Source organism: Grammomys surdaster, unplaced genomic scaffold (assembly GCF_004785775.1).
Source record: "Grammomys surdaster isolate TR1022 unplaced genomic scaffold, NIH_TR_1.0 97, whole genome shotgun sequence".
Taxonomy (NCBI): Eukaryota; Metazoa; Chordata; class Mammalia; order Rodentia; family Muridae; genus Grammomys; species Grammomys surdaster.
This window is the reverse complement of record NW_021604576.1, coordinates 18,489,230-18,510,082: the sequence shown is the minus strand read 5'-3', so window position 1 is coordinate 18,510,082 and position 20,853 is coordinate 18,489,230. Positions and strand designations below refer to the sequence as shown.

Below are 20,853 nucleotides of genomic sequence, written 5' to 3'. Positions count from 1 at the left end.
CCCCCTCTCCCTCTCCTCCCTCTCCCTCTCCCTCTCCCTCTCCCTCTCCTTCTCCCCCTCTCTCTCCCTCTCTCTCCTTCTCTCTCTTTTTCTCTCTCTGACCTTTCTGGCCTTGCATCTCCTCTCACCTCCTGAGTTATCCTTAATATCACCTGCACAATGCTGATGGCTTATGTTTGTGCCCTGGCCCTGCCCACTGACATCATCTGGGTGACGCAGATAGGTAGGAGACATCCTGGAGCCTCTGGGGAAAGGTGCAGGGTTTTGGGTATTTGCACATGCGCACAAATGCATGTACACTCAAATGTTTATATGATATAGATGGAGAAACTGAACTATTCCTATTCTGGGAAACAGACTTTTGAAAAAGTATGTGTTCTCAAACTTTAAAACAACTGCATTATCATACTATCTGGGTCTGAGTTTTGTCTCCATCGTTGGCTTTAGTGTGGCCTTGGGCACACATATTTCTCTGAGGTTCAGCTTTCTTATCTGCCTGCTAGGTAGGTACTTTAATTTTGGTAGTCTATACAAAGCCTGTGAAGGATCCTACACACAGGGTTAGAATTAAGGAAAAGCCAGAATTAACTACCTAGATTGTCTTCATGTTTTAAAAGCACAGATTCTGGAGGTTACAAAGTTGCCAGTCTATTACCCATTTCCCATGAGCTTTGCTGACAAGGCCTTGAGTCTGAGGGTTATGGTGGTAACCTTCATTATTTTTCAGAGATGCAGCATTTCCTGCATTAAGCCTATCAAACATGCCTGCTGTGTGGTGAGAACAGACTGGAAGGCTAGATCTCTGCCTCTATACTGTGTCTGCCCCTTTGGAGCTTTAACCCGTGGGTAAGGTTGGCTTGACCTAAACCCACCTAAACCTCTTTCCACCCCTCCATGCCTTGATAAATGTCACTAAGGCAACATTCCCTCTCTAGGCCACTGTAGTATCACCTGGGAGTCTACCAGTCCTGCCCATGACCCCCTCCTCCTCTACCCCTCCACATAAAGCCTGTGCACACAGCTGACACCCTAAGACTGTCATCTTTGGCTGGGAGGTGGTGGTGCATGCCTTTAATCCCAGCACTTGGGAGGCAGAGGCAGGCGGATTTCTGAGTTCGAGACCAGCCTGGTCTACAGAGTGAGTTCCAGGACAGCCAGGGCTACACAGAGAAACCCTGTCTTGAAAAACCAAAAAAAAAAAAAAAAAAAAAGTCATCTTTGGCAGCAGCCTCTCAGCTGTTGTTAGTTTTCCCAATACATCGTGTGTGTGTGTGTGTGTGTGTGTGTGTGTGTGTGTGTGAGTGTGAGTGTGTGTGTGTCCCAACAGTTCACCCTCAAGTCATTGGCCTTTTTAAGAGATAGATAAAGAGTAGCAGGCTGTCCTCACAAGCAGTTACAGTTAGCATGCCACAGTCACTGTGGCAGGGCTCACTTGCCTAGAGGACAGCCTGTACCTTACTCCTCCTGACGTCACCTGACTGCTCTGACTGAGCAGAGGGGCAGACCTACAGATGGCTTAATCCTTGCTAGAGGAAGAACTGTCTCCCAACCTCTGACACTGGTTTTTTGATTACTGAGGGACCACACTGGAAATCTGGTTCCCAATTATCTGTCATGTATCCAGAGTAGATGTCTGCTGCACCAGTACTGCCTATGGTGCCTGGATTCCCACACCCCACACACACCCCCATCCCCGCCCCGCTGCCCCAACAAGGTTCCTGGCTCATCACTTGGGCCTGGGCTTAAAGGTGGCCAAGGTAGGTTGTGCTTTTCCCAGTGGAGTGGGCAGGAACAGGGTTGAGACCATCATACACAGAACATAGTGGGAAGGCCCAGTAGCGAAATGCTTTGGGGCTCCTCCCAAGTGTTGTAGTACAGTGTGCTCCTAGTTACCATGAAAATGGAAAGAGAGTGTCATCGGTGGGGTCCTGCATTACCTGTCAAGAAGCTGCCACATCTAAATGAATAAGGAAATCATTGATGGTCCAAAGGCAAAGAATTCTACAGGTTCCTTCATAAAGCCTCTTTTCATGATGGCATTTTCTCAAACTAACACAATTAGTTACAATGAAAAACAGAACTGTAATAACAATTCCTTACTGGTTGTCTTAACTTGACAGTTTGTTAAAGAAATAAACCATGGCTGAGAATATTACTTTGTAGTAGAACATGTTGTTAGCATGTGGGGAACCCTGGTTTCAGTCCTAGCTGAGAGAGGGAGAGGGAGAGGAAGAGGGAAAGGGAGAGGAAAAGGAAGAGACGGAGGAAGAGGAAGAGGAGAAGGAGGAGGAAGAAGGGAGGAGGAGGGGGAGGAGGAAAAAGGGGGAGAAAACAAGAGAAATGAATAGCTATCATTGCAGCTTAACTTGAGTAAGTCCTCGCAGGTGCGCAGCACCTCCCAGGCGCACACAGCTTCACTGACTGACCAGTAAACTCAACATTTCACACTGACAGTGTCTGCTACAAGCCTGGAGCAGAGCAGTCAGGTTGTGGGGCTGGCTGATGAGTTTCCTTTCTCCAGGAGCTTAGAACCAGGGAAAGGAGATGTAGCACACAGACTGACGTGAAGTGCACCCACAGATGCAATTGAAGACTAGAAAGAGGCCTAGTTAATTCCAAATACACGCCATAGAGGAAGTTCCAGGGACCAGAGAGATGCCTCAGTAGTCAGCATCATGTATTTCCCTTCCAAAGGACCTGAGTTCAATCCCCAGCAGCCACTGGACTTCTTAAGCAGAAACCTCAGGCGTGCGTGTCTGTGCTGTGGTAGCTACTTCCTTTTGTTGCTGATGCACTCAGCCTGTGCACCCCCACATCCCTTGCACCTGCCTTGCTACTGAGACCTCTCTCAGCTCCTTTCTTTTCCAGTCAGCCTCTTCCTGTCCCCATGACACAACTTCCTGATTCTCCTTTCAAAACGTTGAGGCCCTTTCTTCCTCAGCAGACAGCCGCAACTTCTGTCCTCTGAAGCAGCTGACTCAGTCTCTCTCCTGGAATGGATCACTGGCCCAAGTAACACAGCTGAATTGTTTGTAAAGGCCTGTCCAGTTTCCTCAATCTTATACCCTTAGCAGACATACAGACTACATGAATCTAAAATAGGCTCACACGGCTGGTGAAGTAGCTTAGCAGATAAGTACTTGCCACACAAGCCTGATGACCCGAGTTCTACCCAGAATCCGTGTTAAATACATTGCCTTTTAAAATGCAAAAGCCTGTAAGATAAATTAATTTCTAAATCCTTCGACAGTCACACAGGAGGAAGGCCTGACAGCTGGACCTTCTGTGAGGACGAGAATGAGCACATGTCAAGGGCTTTGCATATATTATCTCTGTCAGTCTGGACAGAGCTCCATAAATTGATTGCTGTTCCCATTTTATAAAGGAGCAAACAGAGGCTCAGGAAAGATTGGTGGCTTGCCTGAGGATATTCTACAGCTTACTGATGCCTCGGGAGAATGTGCTCGGCGTGAAGGTCATCACTGCCCCAGAAAAGTGGAGTTGGGTAGAGCGGGGGGCCTAAAAATTGTTAGTGGGCAGAGAAAGAAGAAAATAAGTAGCCTGCCTGGGTTGTCCTTGGCCTAGGCTGCTCTCTAAAATGCTCTGGGCTTTAGTTCCTTCACGTGTTAGGGTTATCCGAGGGTGTCTGTCTTCTGCTATTCTCATTCCTTATCAGACATGCGTTCCCAGATGCCATAGCCTGGATTCTTACACCCCACAAAATGAGACTGTTGGACCCCCAATAACCACCCAGGTGATGCTATTAGGGAATGCATAATTAGATCCCAGGCATGGAACCCACTCTTGGATGAGAGTCTTTTATAAAAGGAGTCTCAGAAAGATCCCAGCTTCCCGCATCTCCAAAAATGGCTGCTGCTTTCTGAATAAAGTACAACTTACAGATTCAGTGCCCCATCCTGGGAATCACCTCTGCCAGGAAAAACTCTGGCCACCAAGGCTGACAATCTGAATCTGATCCCTGGCACCCACATAGTGGAAGGAGAGAACTGAATCCTAAAAGCTGTCCTCTGACCTCCACACTGTGCCATGGCAAGTGTGCACTAAGTAAATACATGTTATATACATGTTATATACATGTCATACACACACACACACACACACACACACACTCAATTCCTGGGTGACTTAGATAGTTCAGTGGGCAAAGATGCTTGCCACCAAGCCTGATGACCTGAGTTCAATCTCTGGGACCCACATGGTAGAGAGAGGCAACTGTCTCCTACAAGTTGTCCTCTGACCTGCACATGCACATGATGGCACAAATACATGCACACTTTTCTGTCTCTGGTCATTGGCATTTCTGGTGACATAAAGCTGAGAGTTATAGGGAAAAAATGTCTTGGATGAGCCAGAAGGCGAGCCCTCTCCAGACACAGACTCTGTATACTCCTGACCTTGAGAACCGTGAGAAACAGATGTGTACGGTTTCTGAGCCACCATGTCTGTGGTACTATGTTACAGCAGCCCAACCCAACTGAAATGCAGGCTCCAATTAGGGGTCCCCTTCCTGATCCCCAAAGGGGAAAGCTGATGGTGAAATGCAGTACTAAGTGTGAGGGACCTCGTCATGAGCAAAATGACCGCTGCCTTGGACTATGGTGGCTCCATCATCAGAAGCCCCAGGTGGCCATGTAATGGCCTAGATCCTATTTTTTATTTTTTTCAAAAGACAGTTACTCTGGTCTCCTTGGTAAGGCAAACACCTACAACCTCTTTCCGTCAATTGCCTCTCCACTGCCTGTGACCACTTCTCTCCTTAGCTTACCTCACTGTGGGGGTGGGGGGAAGCTGTGGCTAAGCGCATGGCACAGGCTTCCCCTTTGTGCATCAGCACTGGGCACAGATGAGTCACAGCCTGGGACCCAACAGTAAGGGGAGGACGCCCTCTTACCTCCAAAGGCTGGCCTCATGGAGAAGTCATGGTCCTCTACCCTGAGCAGAGGCCGAGGTTTTCCCATCTGGATCTTGGTCACATCAGGGTTCTTTTTATACAAGTGACTGCAAAGAAACAGAAATGGGTTTCCGTGGCCCGCTGAGGTGTCGGGAGAGAGCAACTGAACAGAACACTCCCTGCAAGGTCCGCCTGTTCAGCATTTCTTCTTTATTCTGCTACACAGAAGGAGGCAGAAGGCTAAATCTCCACACCACCCATACCCTCACAAGGATGTTCACCCGAGGACAGGTCCTTCCAGAACATTTCTGGGAGCAGATATCATCCCCTGAGGACATTTTTGTACCTGCCAAGGTCTTTGGTGAGTTGTGAGAGGATGAAACTGGTTAAGCTGAGGGATGGCGAAGATTATGACTTTTTTTTTTCTTAAAAAAAAAAAAGTTCCCAAAGCTGAGCAGGATAGTTTGGTAATCCACACCTTTAATCCCAGTACACTGGAGGCAGAGGCAGGTGGATCTCTGTGAGGACCAGCAGCCTGGTTTACTTCAGGACTTCATGGTGAGACACATGAGTTACAATATGGTTTGTAATAAACATGCTGTGATGTAAGCATACTCAACACTCTAAACACTGCTTCCCCCAGCTAGAGCTGCAGCGGCTTTCATCAGTCCAGGGGACAGATCTGTCCGTCCCTCATCTAGCTCGGTCTCTTTGTTGTCTTATACTCTTTGCAGATTAATTTTGTCCCGTGAGCAGTCAGATCCAGAAGACTGTAAAGCGTTTGTCTAGTGGTTGGTTATTCTGTGGCAGGAAGGATGGTTAGCCTGTGTCGGGCATCTAGGCTATACCATTTGTATTTCTCAGGCAACCCAAAAGGTGGGCTCTGAGCTCGTCTCTGTGTGTCTGTGCCAAGCACGATGCCCAGCACACACTAGATATCCAGTGAAGTGGGAACAATATGAAGCATGCACCAGTCAGCTTCTAGAAGGAACTCAAATTGATTCTACCATGTTTGGCCAACATTGTCTTTAACCCAGATGATTCTTGGCTTTAACTGTCTGTTAGGGTTCATTTCCTGGGAACTTTTAAAAACTCTGATGCTTGGGCACAGCCCAGATCACTTAAATTCATCTCTGGAAAGGACCCTCACTAATTCCCACACAGCCACACTGAGGACCACGGCTCCAATGTGACATATGAAGATCCTGTGACACATCAGTGATTGCAAACTATCACTTTCTGTCAGTGGCTCTCAGACTTAACCACAGGGTAATCACCCAGGGGCTGTCGTGCTGCTGCTGTGGGGTTAGGTGGTTCTGAAGAGGCAGAAGTGTGGGACTCTCCAAAACCCCGGTGAGTGCTGGGTGAGTGGGACTTGGAAACCGGAAGGACTTTACTCTGGCCCTGCTTTTTGGCGATTTCCAGAGGTGCAAGCCAGTGCTGACCATGTGGTGTAAGAGGTGAGATGACCGACACGTGAAAGGCAGCAGGTTTTCTCAGGACTTGCAAGCTGTTGTGTGCCACATTCCGGGGTGCTGTAGAGCTAATGGGTACTGAGCACTACCGCTCCTTTTCTGTCCTCTCATTCACCCTCATGCTCCTGCCCCAACCATTCAGCTTTAGAAAGACCAGTGTTTCCTGTTGAAGCCATAGGAGAGAGGTGGCAGGTGGACCTCGGAGACACCTGTCTAACTTTCATCTTCAGCCAGCTCTTCACAGACAGTATAATGCAGAGGGCCGTCAAAGCGGTGCACATCCATGAAGTAGCCATTAGAGATGAGTAGCCATTTACATCTTACATAGAATTCAATACAATTAATACCCAATATCTCTCTCATCCTAGCCATGTGTAAGTGCTGAGGAACAACTCGTGGCTTGTGACTACTGTCTTGGACAGTATAGATAATGCTTTTGTGATCACAGAATATTTTATTATTGGCCTGGCGCCGGTTTAAGGGTTGGCAAGGCCCCTGACCCACACAGGTTCCTTTAAGCCTCCAGCTTAGGGCCTCTTTTCGACTGCCTCTCTCCATTTCACAGCTCCAAACCTCCCATTCATTTCCTCACTTCCAGTGAGGGTTCTAACTCTGCCTGGGTCTCCCCACTTCAACTGGGGATGGCAGCAGCCATATGGACAGCCATCTGGTAGTGACCAGTGCCAGGAATCATGTTCACTCGCTTGACAGATTTCTGGGAGCAGCTACTCTGCCTAACGTGTTCAGAGCGTGGGAGAGTACTGCTCGCAGCCTCCTGAGTTTGTGACCTAGCTGTGGAGATGACAAGTTAGTGGGTGGGTAAAGGACGTCACTTTAGGGAGTGCTGAGTGCTGTAAAATTACAAACAGGGTAGGAATCAGAGGCAGAGAAACTACTGAGAGCGCCCATGGGGATGTCTTCTGAGACCTGGAGGCAAAGTGGAAAGGGCAGACTGAGCCAAGAGACACAGGTACAACAAGCCAAGTACCAGGGACATGGGACACCTTGGCCTCGGCAGCCGCTAACCTGGTTCAGTCCAGCTGGTTCAAGCTGACCCGCCACCAAGTCTTCTGTCTACATTTTCTTCTAACATAAGGTTCTGAGGTGGTGGAACTCACAGAGGTATCTAACCTTCCTTGACACAGAGCCTTGGTAATCTGCCTCAACCACTGCCCATCCCCAGCTTCCCCGGCCCCATCATGGCTCATTCCCATGTGCAGTTAAACTGGACTCCAATTTCTCCTGCTCTGAACCAAACGTACACAGCCACATCCCTCCCCACAGCAGAACTTTTTTGACAACTGATGACCCTGCCCTGGCCCATCGTTACCACAGAGAGCATGTTGACCCCAGAGCTCACTTTGCTGTTGGCCACTCTAAAGGTTTTGATAAATGCCCAAACAGTACCATGTAAAGTAATGTTGATGCCCCCACACCAAGTCCTCTTAGCCTCAAATTTTTCTTCACCCCAAACAAGCAAACAAACAAACAAACAAATAAAATTCTCCTAAGAGCTGGGCTCCATGTGCAGCTGCCTTCTCCACTAACTGCAGCAGTGTCCAGCCACAGAACTGCCAAAGCAGAGAGGGCTTCAGAAGGGGCACTGTTGTCTTTTCAAAATAAGACACTCGGGGGTTCGGATGCCTGCTTGGTCTGTTCCCTTGTGCTGCTGCCTCCCTACCTACTCTCTGTCCTCCCTTCCAGTGTCACAAAGCCCATGTCCCAGCATGCCTCTTCCCTCTTAGCAATCTTCGGCAGGCTCCCCCGTGCTGGTGGTTTGTATTGCCACAGCATACGGGACCATCATCATCTCTCTGCTCTAAGCCTTTGTGTCCAACAGCTAAACTCCACACCCCAGTTGGGTACCATAGAGGCACTTGATATGAGACCCACGTCCTCAGCTATACAGACTGATGAGAAAGAAAAGGGCCAAGCCCCTGGATAGGACTATGCACTTTGCTTATTGCAGGAATGTGCAAGCCCCAGGTCAGGCAGAACCTTAATGATCACGGGAAGAATTCTGCCTGTTGAACGGCAATGGGAAGCGAGGAATGGTGCTGAGCACAGAGAGAAGGATGCAGTGACGAGATTCACCTTCCGACAAGCCCATCACAGAAGAACGTGGCAAGAAGAAAAGCCCACTCAGCTTTTCCTGTAATAGACACAGGACTTGGGCCCAGTCTGGTCTTCTTGGGCATGAGCAGTCATGTCCAGGAGTTCCTGAGAGACTTCCACAGTCCCAGGAGTCTGGGACCAGGCCTGGTCCTGCAGACAGAGACAGTGTGAGGAGTTGAGGGAGAACAGAAGAGTCAGGGGACTAAGACATGATCAAACAGGAGGGGCCAGGAGATCTTAAGGAAAGCCTGGATGCTTACCATGTGAAAGAACAGACAGGATACCACCACCACCACCACGCCCCGCCCCAACACACACACACCCTAAAGCTGGCATAGGCATAGCAGCACCATACAGTATGTTAAGATTAAAACACACACCTCTGAGTGAAGATTTGAGATGCTAATGAAACCAGAAGTGGTGCAGCACACTTTTAATCTCAGCACTTGGGAGGCAGGTGAGTTCAAGACCAGCTTAGTCTATATAGTGAGCTTCCAGGACAGCCAGAGCTACATGATGAGACCCTGTCTCAAAAACCAACCATCCATCCATCCAAACAAACAAAAATGCCAGTGAGACAGCAATGCATGAAATTATATGTGGATTGACACGTAACAGAGCATGCTCAAGGAAGTCTACACTATGCAAACGAGCCACAAAGGCTTGTGCTACATAACAGGAAAGCCTGGTCCTTTTTGTACCTCCACTCTCTGACCTACTGCCTTAGTTTGCTTTCTATTGCTGTGAGAAACACTGTGACCGAAGGAAGGGGGTATTTCATCTTACAGCGTAGAGTTCATCGCAAAGGGAAGCCAGGGATGAACTCAAGCAGGACCCTGGAGGCAGAAGCTGATGGAGCAGTGCTGGACCACTTGCCCAGGAGTGGCACTGCCCACAGTGGGCTGAGCCCTCTCTCATCAATTGTCAATCAAGAAAATGCTCCCCAGACTTGTCCACAGGCCAATCTGATGGAGTATTTACCCAATTGGGGTTCTCACTTCCTACATAACTCCAGCCTGTGTCAAGTTGACAAAACCTAACCAACAGAGCTACTGAACTGTCTCCTTGCTCCCAGTTTCTCAACTGGAAGTCTTTATACATGTCTTTACATTTGCAGCTACACCTCTGCTCAGTCCTTTGTTCCAGGACAGGACCCTGGGCCACAGGGTCCTCGAAGCACAGTCAGCATAAGCAGATCCCCTGCAAAAATTGCAGAGGGTGGATGAGTAGCTCAGAGGGCTTAGCAGGTCACAGACATTAACTGGGCCCTCTGCCTCACAGGCGCAAATCCTTCCTGTCAACACACTTTCCACAGCTATCTAGGGAAGCATTAGCAAACCGGAAGTTACAGAATGCCGTCACTCCAACAGGATACAGCAGGTTTAAGTCCGTTGCCACTGGGGCTCAGGGATTTTTTTGTTTTAAGGGACTAGTTGTTTGATAACTGGAGTGTCACTGGATTCTCCTGGGCCCTGAGCTGTTCCTCATGAGGGGGCTTCTCCACTCATCTTTGGTTAGGCATGGCCATTAGCCCCAAACTTCTGAGCCTCACCTTCTTGGTAAGAAGTCTTGGGTGACCTTAAACCTGGCCTTATGAGAAGAAAACTAAAAAAAGAGGGAGTGTTCTCCATGCCTGTGGAGTGGCTGTGTCTATGGGCACAGGTTCGAGTTCTGGATCTTGATTTATTTGCTAACAACAGTAATCCTAACACCGGGTCTCACAGGCAGTTCTTCTCTGTGCGGGTACTCAACTGTGAATTTTAGACACTCCTCACCGATCATCAAACTTATTTTTCAATTGGAGAAACTGAGGTCAGCAAGATTAGGAAAAAAAAAATCTGCTTATCATAGGCAAGAGTTACTTGGGGGGCGGAAGAGGCTGGCCCTGGTCCAGAAAAACAGACCCATGATGAAAACCACCAGAGGAACGGCCAAGGACAGGGCCCAGAGAGATGGCTGACGGGAAAGGAGAACTCAAAGAAAGCCCAGACTCAGAGATGGGAAAGGACAGACTCATAGCCTGGAAGCAAGTAGGAAGGATGGAGGGGGTGGAGGATGTGGGCTGAGGTAGGAGGCAGAAAGGCGGGAAGAACAAGGAAGTTCTCTTGAAAGGTGCAGACTCCCCGGCAGCAGCTCAGCACAGGGGACCACCAAAGACCAGAAAACCAGCGGCAGGTCTTAAAAAGCAGCTGCTGGGCAGAATAACTGTTTCATATGAGTGGCTTGCCCCAGGATGCAGGAAGGTCGTCAGGTTAACAGAAGTCATGTGGTGTATAAGTAACATGTGTGTTGTGTGTGACTATGTGAGGGAGACCATGTACACTGTGTGTTTATGACTGGAACCACATAGCTGCTATGTGTGTATGAATGAGTGTGTGTGTGTGTGTGTGTGATCAAGACTTCTAAGAAGGGTCTCAAGGCTGAGAACAAAGGGGTCATATTTTCCTACTTGTTAGATTACATAACTTCCTCATAATGAAATTTTGAAAACTAAAGTGTCAGAAGCATGACTGACTCGTCTCCACCACATGCGTGTCCTGTGAGAGCCAGAAAGACCCTACGCTGGGCTTCCTAGCTAGCCTCTCACGGCTTTGCTTCAGTGAGCGCACACCCTTTGGCTGTCTTCATCTTTTCTCAGGTTAACTCCTCATGGGGCACGTTTTAAAGAGATGGTGTTCGCTCCAAGTGTCAGAGTTGAGCTTTCCCTAGTGTTACATAGTATCATGTGAAACTCTGGGTCTTCTGAGGATCAGCAGAAGTTGTGGCAGCCAGGCTGCTGTGTGGGGTCCTAGAGTGTGGACACCACTCTGAGGGGACAGGTCATCTTCTATCATGGTCTCAGTGGGAGAGCGTCCCACACGTCAGCATTTGCTTTATTGCTTTTAAGAATCACTGTGATCTAAGCCCCTCTTCAAGGTTCATAATGTCCATCTGAATCAAAAAGATTCTGGAATTTAATTGTGAGGACATCTATTTAAATGGCTCACAAGAGGGTTTCCCAACCTCCTTTGACTCCATACCTCCTTCTCACGATACACCTGATCACATTTTCCAAAACCAGAGTTCAGAAATGCAACTGGACCAAGTGGGTTCTGGGGTCCCTTTCTGGTTCAGGCCTGCACTCCTGGACACATTACCAAGATAAGTTTGAGGACAGAGCCTCAGCGAGAGCTGGAGTAGCAGTGTCCACTGAGGTGCTAGAAGTTGATTATAATTCTTATTGTTAGTTTCTTTCTGAAAATAAACAGCCAACACTTAAGCTAGTATGCCTATCTACAATGCTGCATGTATGTGTTAGAAAAAAGAGAATAAAAGCAAGGGGGGAGGGAGGGAGGGCGGGAGCGCGGCCCCCCCCCCCCCCGCCCCCTCCCCCCCCCCCCAGCCCCCGCGGGCGCGCGCCCGAGAGGGGGGGGGAGAGAGAGATTGATTAGAGGTGCAGTTTCCAGAAACTGTTACCAGTAATAGTACATGGCCAAAACTATTTGAAGACCACTGATCTAAGCAATTGGTCTCACATACTCAAGGTCCTGCAAATAAACTAATCAACAAAGACATCATTTATTTATATTGAAAAGCATTCATTCTCAGAACTTTGAAGGGACAAGTGCAAGCCGTTTCACACAGAGTGTGTATGTCTGTTCACTCTTTCTTCTTCATGCCCAGCACTTCTTATGCCTCAGCTTGGGGGATCAAGTTCTGTACAGCTGTCCAAATCAGATTTACTAGGAGTGGAGATTTTTTTAATACAACAATTTTCAGTGCAAATGCTGGACCTAATCAGTATTTCCTGGAAATGTCTGCAACAGCACCCACTGTCGCACTGCTGTGAATGTAACAAACAAACTCTCTAGAATTGGAAACAGTAACACAAAGCCTGCTAATACGATCAGTTCATCGCTGATAAATAATTTAAAGATGACCACCTCCGTTACATTTTGTCTAGTTCTGTCATGCTAGGGCTCCAACTCTGGGCCTCACACCCTCTGCAAGCACCCTGTCACCGGGCAGTACTTGAACATGGCATGTTTTGTTAATAATTCACATCAAGTCCTCATATAGTTTCCCTTACAACTCTTGGCTGAAATCCTTTGTGTTCCCTGTGGGATATAACCTGACAGAAGCAAAGCAGCAAAACTAAGAAACACAGAGAGATTTTTTTTTTGTTAACCCACCACGTCTGCGCCATCCACCAAAACGCTCTTAATGTACACAAGTGTCAGCATCAAGACTCACTATAGCACAGCTCTGTGCTCAACGCCATGGCGGAATGTCGGCACTTTGGGAAGGTAGAGGTTCCTCTTACTGGGGCACCATAATAGGACATTTAAAGGAGGTAATTACTAGCTCTTCTGGGGAAACATACTGGAAGTACCCTTCCTCCCTCCTCACCCAGCAAGCCTACCTTGGCTTGGATGTTTCCAGGTTCCCTGTCCATCTCTTCCTTCTGGGCTTTCTGCTCTCCACAAGAGCCATCAGGCAAAACAAGAACAAAGCGAATCTCATAAAATAAGGCATTCTGCAAACGTCTATGATGCAACAGGCAGCTGTGCAGGGACCTTTAACGGGGAAGATGCCCCCTGGCTTAACCATGGATCCTGTCTCCAGCCTCCGGTCAGTGCTCCTCTGAGAGGCTGTAAGGGCATGGTTGGCAAGGCTGAGTTTCCCAACCTACTAATACTGATGCCTGCCTAGCCCCCAACTCCCACACACCTGACCATGACACAAACACCGGGCTCTGTCCTCCCCTCTGCTTAGAGATTGGCCATTAGCCAAGGAGTCGGTCCTCCTGGGAAACTGGGGTTCCTCTGAACCCTAGAACAGCTTTGGCTAAGGCTGTTATATAAAAAAACCATTTTAAATCTCTTGAACATGCCAGCTTTTTGCTGGGGTCATTAATCCATCTCTCTGGCTACATAAAACCAGTCTGTCACATCCAGCAGCAAGTCAGCTTGATTCTGAGTGGATTTGCATGTGTTTGGGGAAAGCTAAGAAAAAAACACTGATGGTTCTAGAGAGTTCTTTGATCTAAGAGAATATGCTTTACCTATGACTGAGGATAACAGCTTTTTACCTCTAATACATGCCTCTTTTTTCCAGAAAACAAACAAACAAACAAAACAAAGACACCCATTTTGATTTCTAAAAATAGCATGAAAAAGGAAAAGTCGTAATTATGTAACCTCTTTTTCCTATCATTACCTCTGAATTAACTTTGTTCTTTGACCCTGAAGTGTGTAAAGTCAAACATCATCAATTAGGCTGGATTTTATCCTCTGAAATGGAATTGTGCACACTAGAAGTATAGAGATATATGAGGTCATGCTTAACCTGATGAACAATACATTGAATTTTAAAATCACTTAAAGCTTGGTTATCGTGTACTGGAAATGAAGAGTTTAACGTGGGAGAAACAGATCTGAGGACGGCAGAGGTCAGGTGGAAAGAAACAAAATTGGACTTTTTATTATGTGAGGAAAGAAGGAACAAAATCAGGACAGAGGAATGAGACGTCATCTTTTTTTGTAAAGATTCTTAATTCGAATCCGTTGGGTTAGGAAACCAAAATAACCAAAGAGGCTGATGTAAGTGTGTACTAATCCCAACGATGCAAGGGGCAAGACCACCACCGACCCAAACCATCATGGCCAAAGTTAACTGAAGCAAGATTTCCAAATGGGAAATTAGGAAATAGGCGGGCAAATAGGTGGAGTTATGGGAGCAGCATAGCATGTCAGGCATGCTAAGGTCGTCATGACAACAGGTGGTTACAATAACCTTTTGAAACAAAGGTAGGGTTGCAAGACGGTCATGACAACTTTTTGAAACATAGACATACTTGCAGTTTTCAGTAACAAGCAGCACAGAACCATTTGTAGTTACTGACGGGGCACAGTCCAATCCTAGAGAAACAGAAGTTTAATTTTAAAAGCCTACATTGGCTTTACTACAAGATGGCTTTCAAGCCTAAGATGGGGCAGGTGGGCTCGTCATTACCCTTTTATCTTAAGTGTCCTTGTTAAATCCTTGATAAAATTTTGGCATTCTTTATCTAGAGGGAAACAAAGATTGTAATGTATGGCCCATTCATAAATTATCCCTGTTTGGTTAGAATAGAAAGACCAAAATTTTAAGGCCATATAATCTCGGTATGCCAATAGAAACTATAGGTAACTATTTTGTCCCCTTTGCCAGGGAGTTTTCTTTTAATCTAATAGCCCAGCCTTCTGTTGAGGATAAGGGCAATGTGTCCTCCTCTGTAACTGAAGAACACTGCTGTGAGACCCCAGGAAGGTTGGAATGCTAGCTAGGGGCTGGGAGGGGATTAGGGCAATGGTGGATTTATCAGAAGCATTTGGTTTGCTGACCTGGCTAAAGAGACAGGAAGAATCACATCGACTGGACTTGTTTATATCAGTTTTCAGCAAGTCTAGGGCTTTCCAGTTTTGAAGGACTACCTAGGGTTGGAGTGGTGTAGCTCACCTTTGGAGCAATTGTAGCCTGCACCTGACCTCTGGATGGTGTCTACTAGCCAAATGGCACTCTGCCAAGACAGATACAGAAGTTAAAGAACTTAAAGGGAACTTTTACATTTGGAGCTTCCTCCTTGGGAATAGGCAATAGACACGGAAGCTAGGCTGTTGACAGGAGTGCTTGTCTGGTAGACTCAGGACCTGTGAGAGAGAGGTGGAGCTAGGTCTTCTGACTTTCTCGACTCCCTGAAGCTTACGTTATCCTTGTTTGTAATCTGTACTGAAATCCAACTTGTAGAAACAACAGCTAACAGGTATCCAGAAAACTCACTTTTCCAGTGAGTCCGGAAAGGACTCAAACCTTTGAGTTGTGGCAAAGCTACAACTTTAGCTTAAAGAGCATAAACATTCTTTTGTTTTAGATTTTTTTCCCCTGTCTGGAGGACTGGATATATACAGATTGGACAGAGATGTTTTTAGCATGATAAGAAGCATCTTTAAGTCTGAATTCAAAGACAACCAAAGGAAATTTAAAATCTTGATAATAGTACTTTACCATGGCTATATGAATAGCTTATCAGAACTCTATCAATTAATATTAAATTTTTGAATTTTTGAAATCTTAGTATAACAATAGCATAATTTGTATTTATATATCTTATGTATCTTTTTTTTAAATTTTTTTTTGAGATAGGGTTTCTCTGTGTAGCCCTGGCTGCCCTGGAACTAACTCTGTAGACCAGGCTGGCCTCAAACTCAGAAATCCGCCTGCCTCTGCCTCCCAAGTGCTGGGATTAAAGGCATGTGCCACCACCACCCGGAAATATCTTTTATATCTTAAGTCAGTTTTTAGACCCTCATAATTTTTTAGGCTTTTATATCCTTAGATAGTTATAATTTAAATTATTTTTAGACCTTTATAACTTATATAAACCTTAAACGTTTTTATCCAGTTATTTAACATTAGACATAAGTGGTTGATTACTAAAAACAGTCTTTGCAAAACAAATTCCTTTTTTTTTTTTTTTTTTTTTTTACAAATTCCTTTTAAACTGTAAAAGTTGTTTATCCTTTAATATGAAGTCTTTTAGTGAGGCAAATCTGTCTGTAAATTTGCCTTTTTCATCAGGTGACCTAACAGCTCTAGAAAAGTAAGACCTGATTTTTTACACATAAAATGCATTGGCCAGGCTAAATTGATAAAGCTACAGTTAGCTGTCAAAACCATCAGAGATCTGAGAAGGATAAATTGTAGCAGAAAGTATAATCCAAATGGCCTCTCTATCAATTAAAATGACAGACTTACCACCAATTGAGCGTTTACCCTAGGCTCCTGTGGTCTCTGTGGCTTCATTGGTGGCAGTGGTTATTGGTCTCCAGCTGTCACACAGGACAACATCATATTTTTGGTTGCTCTACAGGACAGCAAAGGCCTCTGGCTGCCAGACCCAGAAGGTCCGAGAGATTTTCCTGTGGAAGAGAAACTTGGAAAAACTGTGACGAGGCAGAGCACGGCAGCCAATGCAATAGTGTCCACAGTTTGAGCAGAACCCTGGTGGCAGTGGCCATTTTTCCCACAAACCAGGTGAAGTCGTCTGTGTCCCCATTGTCTTCTTTGGAGACCTTAGGGTTGCCACTAGGATCTGGCATCTCTGTCTATCACAGGAAGCTTTTTTTCTGTGAATCATTTTCAATGCCATATTCAGCAGAGCTCTGGAGAGTTTTGAGGGTCATCTATTAAGTGTACCTAATTTTAAATAAGCTTTACTTGTTTTTAGTTACATGTTTTAGGTTCAACGTTGAAAACATATAGAGGAGGGTAAATAAAACTTAGCAAAATAAAACTTTAAACCATAAATACAGTTCATATCGAGACTGACTACTTTACTCTCCTGGCCGAGTATTTACTCTGTTGCAGAGTATTGTAATTTCTTGTGTGACTCAGCTTATCAAAATCGCTAAAGCGTAAGACAGGTAGACATTAGTCAGCCTCTGTTAGCCGGAGTGAACCTTAGGTAAGGAGAGACGTCCTATGGGATCTTTGTCAGACTGCTTAGGTCCTATGCAGACTGTTGCATCGTAAAATAGGGATAGCCCAGTTTCTGGTGTTTCCTATTTGGTGTTTATAGTTGTGGCCCTAACTTTAATTGGCCAGCAATTACACTGGGTATTTGGGATTCCAGTAGCATTGAGATTTTCTCAGGGTGAACCTTTAAACACAAAGACCATGTTTTGGGTTGACATATCTCAGTTCACAAGAACAGTGTTCTCGAGAAGTGGAGCTACAAGGGTTAAAAAGCAAGGCTGGCACATCTGGAGACTTGCCCAGAAATACTGACTCTGACGGACTAAATGTTTGTGTTTTGGCAGGTGGTGCTATCTATGTGCTGAGTTTTACAGCCTGAAAGGTAAGGTTACCTATGTATAAATTTTTAGTTATTAACTGTGTTATAAGTTTTAAGTCAATTTTTGTTACAGATCCTACATGTTTTTGGAATATAACCATACCCAATAAACATAAATCCTGAGGTACAGAAGCTAAATATAAAAGTCTTACAAATCTTGAGATAAGATATCTTATATCTTAGAGAAGTTTGAGACAGATGAAATCAATATTCTAATTTTTTTTTTTTTTTTAGTCACTCTACTTTGCTTTTTTTCCCTCTTACAAAGTTAGGTGGCTCCCTTGACATAAGACAAAAATTTTACATCTACAGAAGCAGCTTTTCAATTCTGCAGAACGGCACTTGAATTTTCAGCCTGGCTATCAAAGCAGCCTTGGCAAGCAGCTGCAGATTTGTGGGTTGGGTTCGGAGGAGGACTTGCCCGGAACTGCCCCAGCCCAGAGGCGTGGGAGCGGCAGCGGCTAGAGCTTGGTCTGACTCTTAAATTCTCCTGTAACTGGAGAAGACTCATTTCGGGAACAAAGAAATACATACAAGGTACGGAGACAGCAAACATAAGACCAATACAACACCAGGGACAATGGCAATGATTGGACAATTCAAAGATTCACCAGTTCGACCAAAGAAATCTTTTTAAGAAATAGGAGGCTTTTCCACAATTGCCTTCTTGCACAACCCACTTGGAACCCGCTAGAAGTGCCGGGTTTTCCCCGGTTCAGTTAGGCCGGGCCTCTCAGATTTCCATCTCCGCCCCAGTAATGCCTGATGTCCCGTGCTAGGCCTATCCAATCTCTTGGCTCCCCGTTTCCTGGAAGCAGTGTTCCTCTGCTCTGTTGTGCAGACGGACTCATTGAACCCCTGCCAAGGGTGCTCAGATGCCAGACCTCTCCAATTTCTTGGCTCCCAATCTCACCAGGGCATCCCCAGGGTCCCAAAGAGGGTCAGAAAAACAAACAACAAAAACAAGAACTGGTGGCTCTGGCCAAACTCCCAAGTAACAAAGAGAAGTAATTGTGACTTCTCACTTGTTACCATGGACTAAGGAATACTGGATCTTATCAGAATACCCCACGTCCCCAGATCAGGATCCCACAGGACCAGATGTCAGAAAGAATATCTAAGACTTAACAGAGGAGGCCTCCATGAACCCATGCTTGCTGCTCTTTTTGATACACTCACGTAGGCAGTTCACCTTACGAAAGGCATAGCTCGGGGCCTTGCAGTGTCTCCATGGTGTGCACATCCTAGGGAGCTTACCCCAACTGGTAAGCAATATTTTTTTGTTCATATACACACATTGCCTCTCCCTAAAGCAGGGTTCAAGAGGTCAGCACTGGACATGAGCAAGATAAGGGCTTCTATAGCTCGGGGGTAGGTAGAGCGTTTACAAGTAAGGGGCAGCATAACAGGTGGTCACAATAAGCTTCTGAAACAAAGGTAGGGTGGCAAGATGGTCATAACAACTTTTTGAAACAAAGACATTGGTTGTGATTTCCTGGAACAGACAGTACAGAACCACTTGTAGGATTTCAGGTGGGGCACAGACCAATATTCGAGAAACAGTCTTAATCATAAACAGGAATGAGCCTAGTCTGTCTTTACTCTAAGATGGCTTTCAAACCTCAGATGGAGGCAGACTTATTTATGAATCTGAATATGAATCTGCATTAGAATCCACACTACGCGGCTGCCTGTAGTACCCTTTCCCCTTTCACAGATACCAACAAGTACCTACTGGGATGTTAGGCATGCATCTGGGGTACCAGACAGACAAGCCACCAAATGTCTCAGCAAGGCAAAAAGTTTAACTTCTGCAGATAGAAGGCTACACAGGTGTGAAAATCCAGCAAGCAAGTGATAAGTGGGTTTATTCCTGATGCCGGAGTCCTGCGTCTCACCTGAGTAGTGGGAGCCTGGCCTTACGACATTAGCTAATACAGACGGATGATTTCTAAGGGAAAAATGAAACCTTTAAGTGAATGTTTTTATTTCAGGAGCCACAGTCTCAGGTGCCAGAGTTACTCATCATGGGGAGGTATTGATGGCCATTCTGTTCCCACCTGCTTCCCTGCCTTCTGTAAGGGGTCAGGGATCCTGACTGCAGGTTGTGAACTCTTACCACCACCACACACCTTTTCTCAGAGAGCTGTTTAAGAAAGGACCCCAGACTTTGCCACATGGACCCTGATTCCTCCCTTCACGACCCCTGCCATACTGTCTGTCTCTGCTGCTGGGACCTGGACTCTCTTCAGAACCCCTACTGTGCTGTCATCTGTTGTTAATAACTTTTCTCATAAATCCCCAACAATGGTGTTCTTGAACCTAAATGTTAGACCTCTCAGATGAGGGATCTCCTCAAGAGAAGGAGAAAAGGAGGCAGCCAGGAGTGAGTCAGTCAGGACGGCCATGCAGTGAGCATTCGGTCCTTCTGAAGAGGATAGAAAGGGAACATGATGGGGGTGTGGGTGGCAAAGCATGAGAAAAGTCTGGCTTGACTGTTCGATGGTGGAGTGAGAAAACTTCAGAGACACTGATAAAGCCCAAGTTGCACTTAGGGACAACAGATGTTTCCCAAAGGTGTCTCACCAGGGACAGGAAACACGCTGCAGATATAGGGCCAATGTGCTCTATAACCTTGAGTTTCTAGAAGCAGGCAAGCTTCTCACCTGAGCAATAGCCCCATGAATCCATTTACAGAATGATCTCTACCTTTTAACTCTGTATCCTTCACTTACTAACTAAAGGGGAAGGGCTTTCTTTGCCACCTTACAGATATTAACTTCAAGGTCACCAAAGTCCTACATGTACCCATTGTAAAGAGACCCGAGTATGACTTGCTCTGGAGATGCCAAGGTTTGGGTATGTCTTATTCTTTCCCTGGCACCCTCCTTTCTAATAACCTCTGAAATATGGTTCCAATTTCTTCACATTTTTGTCAAAAGTCATCTGGCTTTTTTCTACTTTGTAATTATTTTGTCTGCATGTATGAGTATGCACATTGTTTATGCTTTGTGCCCAAGGTGGTCAGAAAAGGGCATCAGATGCCCTGGAACTGGAGATAGTTATTACCTGAGTATTGAGAATCATACCCAACGGGCTGGAGAGATGGCTCAGTGGTTAAGAGCACTGACTGCACTTCCAGAGGTCCTGAGTTCAAATCCCAGCAACCACATGGTAGCTCACAACCATCTGTAATGAGATCTGATGCCCTCTTCTGGTGTGTCTGAAGACAGCTACAGTGTATTCATATATAATAAATAAATAAATCTTAAAAAAACAAAAAGAATCATACCCAAGTTCTCTAACAAGATAATAAGCGCTCGTGCGTGCTCTCTCTCTCTCCAAACCCAGTCCCCACTTTTAAGATAGGGTTTTACTGTGTAGCACAAGCAGGCCTCAACTTCCCAAGTGCTAGCATCGCAGGTTGTACTACAACTTATCTGGAGTTTGTAATCTAGGTATGAGTACTCTAGCTT

The 20,853-nt window shown here is 46.0% G+C and overlaps 1 protein-coding gene across 1 annotated transcript in view; it reads right to left on the bottom strand.

Moving 5' to 3' along the window:
* The window catches only part of Gabrr2 (gamma-aminobutyric acid type A receptor rho2 subunit), a 33,320-nt gene extending 20,136 nt beyond the window's left edge, over positions 1 to 13,184 (bottom strand). Inside the window, exons 1-2 of the mRNA XM_028780656.1 lie at positions 12,905 to 13,184; positions 4,913 to 5,019 (exon numbers count right to left, since the gene is read on the bottom strand). Of these exons, the coding sequence (XP_028636489.1) occupies positions 4,913 to 5,019; positions 12,905 to 13,092 (295 nt within the window). The 5' untranslated portion in view covers positions 13,093 to 13,184. The remainder of the gene's footprint in view (positions 1 to 4,912; positions 5,020 to 12,904) is intronic.
* Between the last annotated feature and the right edge of the window lie 7,669 nt (positions 13,185 to 20,853).